The sequence below is a fragment of the Palaemon carinicauda genome, chromosome 35 (genome assembly GCF_036898095.1).
Source record: "Palaemon carinicauda isolate YSFRI2023 chromosome 35, ASM3689809v2, whole genome shotgun sequence".
Taxonomy (NCBI): Eukaryota; Metazoa; Arthropoda; class Malacostraca; order Decapoda; family Palaemonidae; genus Palaemon; species Palaemon carinicauda.
In genome coordinates this window covers 12,191,400-12,202,183 of record NC_090759.1, presented here as the reverse complement: position 1 = coordinate 12,202,183, position 10,784 = coordinate 12,191,400, and the positions used below count along the sequence as shown (strand labels likewise).

Genomic DNA, 10,784 nt, shown 5'->3' with positions numbered 1-10,784 from the left:
TCTTTGTTTCTAATCGTAGTTTTGAGACAAAAAGTGATGTCTTAAATTCGTCTTTTATGAAGTATTCAATTTGCAATTAAATTGATCGGAATGACAGTAATCAAGTTGTAATACCTCTAAATTGAAATATTTAAGCTATTTGACCGGGTGAATCCAGATATTGAGAACAAAAAAATAATGATAATAATATTAACAACAACAATAACAATAATAATGATAAAACTTGTGGCATTTTCCCTGAAATTTAACGGTATTTCTCTATGGTTATCATAAAATATTTCTCGCATTGTAAAAGGCAGGTGAAAACTATTCCTAATATCACTGAAATATATTTTCCTTTTAAAACCTAATTTTACTTGAGACACCCTTAAACAACTTTTAATCAATATATCTGGATAATGGAAATTGTCTTGATTGTTCATTGTCAATATAAATTAGCATCAATCATTTTTAATTTTTTCATGGAATGAGTTTGATGATTTATTAAGAGGAAGGAGAAAATTTAGGTTTTCCTGATTAAGTTCATATATGGTAATTTATATTATCCGTGTTAATGAGGTTTCTGTCGTAATTATACAACAGTCATTAATATTTACATATCTACAACACCATCAAGGCATTTAGGCCTACGTTTCAAGATGTACTTATTGCTCTCATTATGGTCATTTGTGTACATCTGACGAAGTAAAACTATATTAGCATTTATGATATTCTGACAGAGCAGGATTATAATTTTTATGTTGATAGTTTTTGTAGCAACCATTGATAAGGTGTTTTTCTTTTTAAACAGTTATTAGGTTTCCGGTCTTACATTATACTTGCTGACATGAAAACACAATTAATTATTATTATTATTATTATTATTATTATTATTATTATTATTATTATTATTAGCTGAGCTACAACCCTAGCTAGAAAAGCAGGATAATAGAAGCCTAAGGGCCCCAACAGGGAAAATATCTCAATGAGCAAAGGAAATAAGGAAACAGATAGAATAATGTGCCTGAGTGTACCCTCAAGCAAGAGAACTCTAACCCAAGAAAGTGGAAGACCATTGTACACAGGATATGGCACTACACAAAACTAGAGAATATTGGTTTGATTTTGGAGTGTCCTCTTAGATGAACTTCCTACCCGTTGAGATACTACCGCTAGAGAGTTATGTGGTCTTTTGACTGGCCAGACAATACTATATCAGATTCCTCTTCATGGTTACTGCTCATTTTGTCTTTGTCTACATATACACGAATAGTCTAGCCTATTCTATCCACAATCCCCTTCATCCTCATATACCTGACAACACTGAGACTACCAAACAATTCTTCTTTTCTCAATGTGTTAACTACTGCACTAGAATTGTTCAGTTGCTACTCTCCAGTTGGTAAGGGTAGAAGAAAATCTTTAGCTATGGTAAGCAGCTCTACTAGAGGGACAATCCAAAATCAAATCATTTGCTCCCTATTCTTGGATTGTGCCATATCCTCTGTACCATGGTCTTCTACTGTAGTCCAGTAAATCTAGCCCAAAATAGGGGGTGACCCAGGACAAATTGCCAGAAAAACGAAACCACTTTCATATGTTTAAGTTAGACCTGCCACATGATATATCAAAAATGTAGAAAAATATATTTGGTGGAACATGGTAAAATATGCAAATTAAGGTAGCCATTACTAAAATTTCTGTTTTTGCCTATACTGACAAAAGTAATAGAGCTAGACTTATGAAAATGATATCCATACCCATGTTTTCATGGTCAAGGAATCATATGAGACCAATCTTAGGGATTTGTGATGATTACATCATAATGAATTCAATATGGTTGCCGTGGTAAGCACGAAAAAACTGAAAATCGCAGTAACTTTTACAGAATCCCACCAAAGACAGCAAACTTGGTGTCTATGTGAATGATTATTGAGCTTTCACATGTAGTAGTTATGAGGACTCTCCACAAAATGATGATTAAAAACCAGGACAGATGTTATAAGTCCAAACTGGAGAGTGGTACTAGGTGTTCCGGATGAGAGTAAATGTAACCCTGCCTAATGCACGACACCCGGTCATGGAGTTTCAGGATGATAACACCTTTGAGGATATAGATCCTTTATCGGTTTCAGTTCTTAATGGTGCGGAAATCCCTCTCCCAACTGAAATTCAGGATCTTGGAATTTTAGTTGATGAACTTCTAGAAGGACAAATGGTACCATCTGAGATAAGTTCATCACCAGCATTCCATTCTGTCAAGGAAAGATTACTGAATGCACTAAATGCAGTAGAACATAAAACAGGGAAACTGTGGGTTATGTATATGAAATTGATTGACATTGTTCGGAACTTCCTGAGGTCCGAACGAACAGGTGACTGGAAGTTGCATCTTGCAACCTTGCAAAATATGTTGCCTTATTTTGCTGCCTCTGGACATAACTTGTACACAAAGTCGGTGTACCTATATCTGCAGAAAATGTGGAAGCTGGAGGATTCCAATCCAGATATCTACTCCAACTTCATGGACGGTTTGCACGTCGTGCGAAGGTCGGATCGTTATTGGGCAGGACTGTCCCCAGATTTGGTTATAGAACAAGTTCTCATGAGAAGCCTTAAAACAACGGGTGGTTTGACGAGAGGACGGGGTATGACAGAAACACAGCGACTGGTATGGTGTCTGTCCAGACCTATTTGCGCAAAGGTCAATGATGCCATGCAGCAACTGACTTCAGTTAAGTATGCAACAAGTGAGCAGCATAAAGATCTGTCAAAGGCACGTCAGGCAAAGGACATAGCCGATACCAACAAACTCGTTTCAATACTGGCAGAAAGGAATCCATTTGAAGAAAGTATGTCATTGCAAAATATTGTGACAGGGGTAGCTACTAGAGAGGACGTTAATGTAGAGTTAGCCAAGGAAGTTGGACAGAAAATTCTTGAGGATATGACAGGAAATATTGTTAATCAATATGTATTTCGGAAACGAAATCAGGTTATAACACCAGAATCAAAGTCAACTATCAAAATTGATGGGGAGAAAGTGAACATCGATCCCCAGCTACTGTTTCAGAGACTGGTGATCGCCGGAACACAGGCTACAGATCTGCTGGATGCCTTTCAGTATGAACTATGCTCTTATCCACCAGCTCTGTTTGAGACCAGGCACGTTCAGCTTAAAGCCAACAAACCAGCCCTTGCAAAAGCTATTTGGGATTTGATCCCACAGGATGATCGTCCGGACAAACCTTCCAATTGCCAATATGTACTCGATGGTGGTGCCCTACTTCACAGGATTCCATGGCAAATTGGAGACACCTATAAGTCGATCCTTCAAAGGTACACGTCATATGTGAAGAAACGTTATGGAAAGGCAGTCATCGTTTTTGATGGTTACACCAGTGGGCCATCAACGAAAGATAGTACCCATCAAAGACGCCTAGGAACGCGCCAAGGAAGAGCAGTCAATTTTCAAACTCAGATGTCGCTCAAGATCAAAAAAGAGGAATTCCTATCAAATGATGAAAACAAGCAACGTTTCATTAATTTGCTTGGTGATTCCCTTGAAGCTGCTGGTTGTGAAGTTCACCACGCAAAAGATGATGCTGATCTACTTATTGTCCAGACCGCAATAAAGGTTGTGTCGCAGTGTAATGTTATTCTCGTTGGAGATGATACAGATCTTCTTGTCCTTCTATGTTATCATACTAAGAATGTGAAGTATAATATGTTCTGGAGGCCGGAGCCTAAAAAGGGAAAAAAGGAGCAACTTCTGAACATTGAACATGTATGTCAGAAACTTGGAGATGATCTTTGCAATAGCATTCTTTTTGTCCATGCGTTCCTTGGCTGTGATACAACTTCACGTGTCTTTGGTTATGGAAAGGGTGTGGCACTGAAGTTGGCACAGGACAGTGAATACTTTTGTGACCTTGCTAAGGTGTTTGGCAACTATGATTCCAGCGAGGATGAAATAATTCAGGCAGGGGAGAAAGCTATGCTTTGTGTGTACAAGGCAAAACCAGATGGCAATCTGGATTCACTGAGACACCACAGGTTTCAAGAATTAGTTGCCACTAGCAAAAAAGTTATTCACCCCAAATCATTGCCACCAACTTCAGGGGCAGTAAAGTACCACAGTTTCCGTGTTTTCCACCAAGTTCAGGCGTGGAAGGGTAACAGCCTGAATGCTGAAAATTGGGGGTGGAAGATCATCGAAGGAAAAATGTTCCCCCTTATGACTGATTTGGACGTTGCTCCAAAATCACTATTGGAAGTGGTAAGATGCAAATGCAAGACAGGGTGCGGAAAACGTTGTGGGTGCAGACGACTGGGTCTTGACTGTACACCAGCCTGCAGTGAATGCAGGGGGATCTGTGAGAACATGAACTTGGAGAACACTGACGAGACTTCAGATGATGATCGTGATATCTTGGGCATGTGAACCTACATTTAAGGAGAATTAACTGGCATGCCTTGGTTTCAATTTCAACAAACTGACACCTGCATTATAGATAAATAGACTCATTTACCATGAAAACCTATAAATAGACACCAAGATTGTTGTCTTCGGTAGGATACTGTCGAAGTTATTGCGATTTTCAGTTTTTGCGTACCAACCATGGCAGCCATATTGAATTCATTATGATGTAATCATGACAGCTCCCTGAAATTAGTCTCAAATGATTCTTCGACCATGAAAACATGGGTATAGACACCATTTTCATAATTCTAGCTCTATTACTTTTGGCAATATAATCAAAAACAGATATTTCGACAATGGCTACCTTGAATTGCATATTTCACCATGTTCCACCAAATATATATTTCTACATTTTTGATATTTCTTTTAGCATGATAATTAAAAGTCATTGCAAGTAATTTCATTTTTCTGGCAATTTGTCCTAGGTCAAATGGTAGATTTACTGGACTACTGTCCTAGATTGGAGTTCTCTTGTTTGAGGGTACACTCGGGCACGCTGTTCCATCTTATCTCTCTCTCTCTCTCTCTCTCTCTCTCTCTCTCTCTCTCTCTCTCTCTCTCTCTCTCCTGTTTTTTAGAAGTTTTTATAGTTTATATATGAAAGATTTATATTATTGTTCTTAGTATATTCTGTTTTGGTTTTTGTTACTCATCTTGTTGTTTTTTTATTTCACTGTTTCCTTTCCTCACTGGGATATAGCCCTTGGGCATAAATTATAGAATCTTGCTTTTCCAATTTTGGTTATAGCTCAGCTTATAATAATAATAATAATAATAATAACAATAATAATAATAATAATAATAATAATAATAATAATAATAATAATAATAATAATAAAGTACTATCTGTGTATAAAGGTATCGATAGGAGATTGTCAGCTCCTCAGCAAATGGAAGAATCTCCCCTATATAATAAAGAGCCAGTGTCTGGCTATATATATATATATATATATATATATATATATATATATATATATATATATATATATATATATATATACTGTATATACATACAGTATATATATATATACATATATATATATATATATATATATATATATATATATATATATATATTTGTTTCCCACAAATTGCGAAAACTGCCGTGTTGTAGTTAGGAATGGGGAAGGGGTGGGAAGGTTTGAACCTGCGTGCTTGTGCATATCCATTTAAATATTTAGCCGTCATTGTTGACGGTTCGTGTACGCTAGTAATTTGATAAGATGTAAGTGAATAAATTCCCGTTCAAAGTAGTCAAATTTCAGTTATGGATAAGCTGATGAACAAGTCCCAATGATCCCATCGCTGTGAGCTATGAATGGAGTAGTCATTACCAGACATTGTCATTGTCTGGTCTTCCCTGGTCCTCCTTTGGTTGAAGAGTGTGCTTGAATTCCGAAATTATTAAACAATATTTTTCCACATATGACTTTTTTTCAGTTGAGTGTACAGTTGGACATAGAAATTCCTGATGCAACTCGCTCTGAGGAAGTGAATCCAGCCACACCCATACTGGGCGGCCAGTTCCTGTTTAGCTCCGTCCACCACCTCTTCCATTTTTCCTTACTCTATTTATTTGGTTACTCTCCGCGAAGCGGAAGTGTGACAGGGTGCACATCTTGGGAGCGAGGAGGGCCAAGAACTCATATATTCAACTGTTCAGAGAAATAGCATTAATTTCTTCGGATCACTGATTAACTATTAACAGGCAACACATCGGTTCAGTGTTGCGGCCTTGCGTGATTCTAATCATCTACTATTGATTATATTTTTCGTTTACCTTTATTACTTTCCTTACGATGTTTTAATTGAATATCTATAAGGATTACTTTCTACGCATTTTTAAAGAGAGAGTTGACAGTTACTTATCAAAACATACTTGAAAAAAGTAGATGTATATTATTTTAATTATAAGAATTTAGAGAAGATTGTAGAAATATAATTTCAAGTTTTAAGAACAAGAGCCGTCCATGAAATGATTTTTTAATCTTGAATTTCAAAAAAGAAATTCGTAGAAGATATATCTGTTAATGCTTTGACATCATTCTATTTTTTGTTCATTATTATTATTATTATTATTATTATTATTATTATTATTATTATTATTATTTAAATGGAATAAAGATTTTTAAAAAATCATTATATCAAATATACCAAAAAAAAAAAAAAAAGAAATCTAGTAGAATTGCATATTGAATTAAATAAAAATCAAATACCAAACATAAACGGAAACTTTCTCCGGAAATATACAGTAAGCTTAAAGACGGAGAAAGCTTAACAGTACTTCAAAGCTTGCAAAGCTTTCAACTCTATCGTTGTTTGCTATCGAAGAGGAAATTACTGATTTATTTATCAGGAAATTTATTAAAGGAAATGCTTGTTTTTTTTTATCGTTTTACTATGTTTTTATAATTATGCAGATAATGGTTGATTCTAAGAAAATGCATGAGACCTGTTGCGTTGAGAATTCAAACTAATTTAGACGAACCGGTCTGATATTTTGGAAATCTAACATTCTTTGTAAATGACTGCGCCACATTTTTCTTCCTTAGACGAATAGCCCCATACTTTAATACAGATACTTTACAGGCTACAAATACGGATTTCAAAAGACTTCATAAGTCTCGTTGATCAGTTTGCGTGATATTTATTTAATTTTGTAATTTGTTATACTTACTCTTCTCTATTTATTTTCATTTCTTAGTCACTTTCTCTATTGGGGACCTTGGTGTTATTGAAATCTTCTTTCCCATCTTGCATAAAAATTATAACCTAAATTTTGAGTTAATTCTATACTATTGGTATAAATATACTTCTGCACTGTTTTGGTAACCAACTGGATACGTCCCGGCCTGGCTATTTGGTGGATTGGAGTTCGAGAGCAGACTCATATCTTTATTGACTCTGTTCGAGAGCATTCAAGTTCGATAGCTTCTAGTAGTGTCTGAAACCATTCTCGTGAGCTAAGGATCAGGAGTTTGGGGGAGCCTGTATGCCTACCTGCTGAGTCATCAGCAACCATTGCCTGGTCTTCCCTGGTCCTAGCTTGGATGGAGAGGGTGTTTGGGCTTTATAGAAAACATATTTATTTCCTGTTATGGCTTACTCGGTCTCTCCCCGTCCCTCCGGAAGAAGGTGTAGTCGTACCCAGGCAAGGTGTGAGGTACTTCGAGAGGTACACTCGGAAACCACAATCTCTGACAAATTGCCGAACCAGTGGGTTGTAGTTAAGAAAAGGGGAGTGGTGGGAACGGTTTAATCTGTGTGCGTGTATGTGTGCATATCTATCTAAATATTTAGGCGTCATTTATGACGGGTCGCGTACACTAGTATGAAATACTGTAGTAGCCTAGCTCTAGAAAAGAGAAAGATTACAACGCATTACCCTAATGTAAAATGTCGATAAATTGCTATGAAATTAATAAATTCAGAATAAAATTATAATGATAATTAGTCTTGGGGAGCCAAATTTCATATAAATTAAGCCTGACAAATCATTAAGATGATAAGAAAACTTCTATAGGAGCGACAGAGAATAAATATATACATGAGATTAATCGAAAACTAGTTATATTTCTAACAACAATAATGCTAACAAAAATTGGTAATACTTGAATTTTAAACTCATTATTATTATTATTATTATTATTGTTATTATTATTATTATTATTCAAATGAAAGTCATAAGACCCGGTAGTGAATTGGGAGTCAACTACTTCATATCACATATCACATTGTTGCAGACTGCATGATTAGATGTATTTTGATCTATATTGCTTCACTTCTTGGGTCATATTAAGTCTCTCTCTCTCTCTCTCTCTCTCTCTCTCTCTCTCTCTCTCTCTCTCTCTCTCTCTCTCTCTCTCTCTCTCTCTCTCTCTCTCTCTCTCTCTCCTGTATATATATATATATATATATATATATATATATATATATATATATATGTATATATATATATATACATATACATATACAATTTCATATATACTGTATTCCTTCACTTTTCTGGGCATAGTAACTCTCTCTCTCTCTCTCTCTCTCTCTCTCTCTCTCTCTCTCTCTCTCTCTCTCTCTCTCTCTCTCTCTCTCTCTCTCTCTCAACGTTCACGTGCGTGGTGAGTCATCTTGGAAAGCCACTCAAATAGTGTTCATGTGTAGATTTATTATCATTATTATTATTGTTGTTGTTATTGTTTGTTAATCGCAGTCTACTGAGACTGGTGGATTATAGTGTGAGGTTCCGGGTTGCATCCAGCTTCCTTAGGAGTCCATCACTTTCCTCACTGTATAAGCTGTTTCTATTATTATTATTATTATTATTATTATTATTTGACAGGAAATGCATTTTACATGCTTAGCAAGAATACCTTTATGACAATTGTTTTTTTAATAGGAACTTTGGGTGAACCAACAGTTCAGTACGACGTGCAGTAAGATGTTGATGATTATTAGGATTTTCTATGCAAAGCTTGTTTACCAGAATGCATGAAATATACATGAGGTTTGGCTCAAGATAAAAAAAGAAAGACAGCGAAGATGAGAACGGAATATGCAATGGAAGATGAAGTACCATTGGATGGAGAAAGGATTAATGAGGTGGAATCATTTAAATATTTAGGAACTATGGTCTCCAATACAGTGTCTTTAGAATTAGAGTTTAATGAAAGATTGAAAAAAGCAAATCAGACAATGGCTAGGTTAAGTAAAATTTGGAAATCAAATCCCCTGAAATTACACATAAAAATCAGGCTATATATCAGCTTGGTGAAATTGGTGTTACTGTATAGACATGAGTCGTGGTATAACAATGAAGCAATATCCAACAGTTTTTATAGATTTGAGAACAAACCCCTCTGTAGAATATTGAGAGTTAAATGACTCGACAGGATTATAAATGAAACTATAAGAGAGATTATTCAAGTCCCATATGTGGGTGAGATCATGGTGAAGGGTAGATTGAGATGGTTTGGGCATGCTCTTCACACTCTCCAAGAGAGATCTATTCACCAAACTTTCAACTGGGCTCCACAAAGCACTAGAAGAGTTGGAAGACCCAGGCCTACTTGGCTGAGGACTATGAAACCTGACCTGGAGAGGTATTGAATTAAAAGCTCAAGATAGAGACCCTTTGCGTCAGTAGGCGTAGGAAGTGATGGTGATGATGATGATAAATGATTAAAGGAAATAAAGATTTTGGGAAAATGGTAAAAGGGTGGTTATTATTTCATTTTTCATTAACCTATTTCTTAAATATATAAAAATAATATTAAATACACACACATCAATTGACGTACCATTTATATTTGTACACACAGACACTCACACATGTGTATATATATATATATATATATATATATATATATATATATATATATATATATGTGTGTGTGTATATATATATATATATATATATATATATGTGTGTGTGTGTATATATATATATATATATATATATATATATGTGTATATATATATATATATATATATATATATATATATATATGTGTGTGTGTGTGTGTGTATATTAGATTACACATTAAATTGTACATTTATAACCGTGAATCTCCCCACCCATTCTAGTAAACATATTGCTTACCTTGTTTACTTCCTCTAAGTACAGCGAAGTGATTTTCGTTGAGAAAGGCCGAATAAGACGAATTCCTAGACGGCTTCAAAGTTTCAGGTACGTAAACGGTGGCGGTAGCAGACCCCATTTCCGACATATTGCGAGCTTTTTTTTTTTTAAGATATATTCCCGTGAAAAAAATACAGAAGTCCTATTAATATCAACGCGCTTAATAATACAGAATCTCTTCGAAAAATACAGTCCGTTTGCTGCAATGCAGGTAGATTATAATCGACCTTAATTTCCAACTGAACTACTGTCATCACCCCCCTTTTCAGAAGGGGGGGAGGGCATGCTCTTCAGCCCACATGGACCATGTTACGGGAGGAACAGATTGCACACAACTGCTTCGCACTGAGGCTATAACACAACTGATGCCGATGACTCGCTGTAGTGTAGTGCCTAACCTTTTCGAAGGTAAGTCACGCGTTCCTCTTTATATAGCTGTTCACCACATCTGGCACCCACGGTGTTGTCCGCTTAGTATGACCAGCGGAGATTTGGTGCGCAGGAGTGCGATTTATTTTCATAATGATTAATAAGACATTTGATATACGCACACACACACACACATATATATATATATATATATATATATATATATATATATATATATATATATATATATATGTGTGTGTGTGTGTGTGTGTTGTAGCCTATATATACAAGTATACATATATATATATATATACATAT

At 35.5% G+C, this 10,784-nt stretch overlaps 1 protein-coding gene across 1 annotated transcript in view; it reads right to left on the bottom strand.

The window, feature by feature from the left end:
• Window positions 1-10,509, bottom strand: part of LOC137627620 (uncharacterized) — a 68,487-nt gene extending 57,978 nt beyond the window's left edge. Inside the window, exon 1 of the mRNA XM_068358716.1 lies at window positions 10,059-10,509. Coding sequence (XP_068214817.1) covers window positions 10,059-10,185 — 127 coding nt within the window. The 5' untranslated portion in view covers window positions 10,186-10,509. The remainder of the gene's footprint in view (window positions 1-10,058) is intronic.
• Window positions 10,510-10,784: the final 275 nt, after the last annotated feature.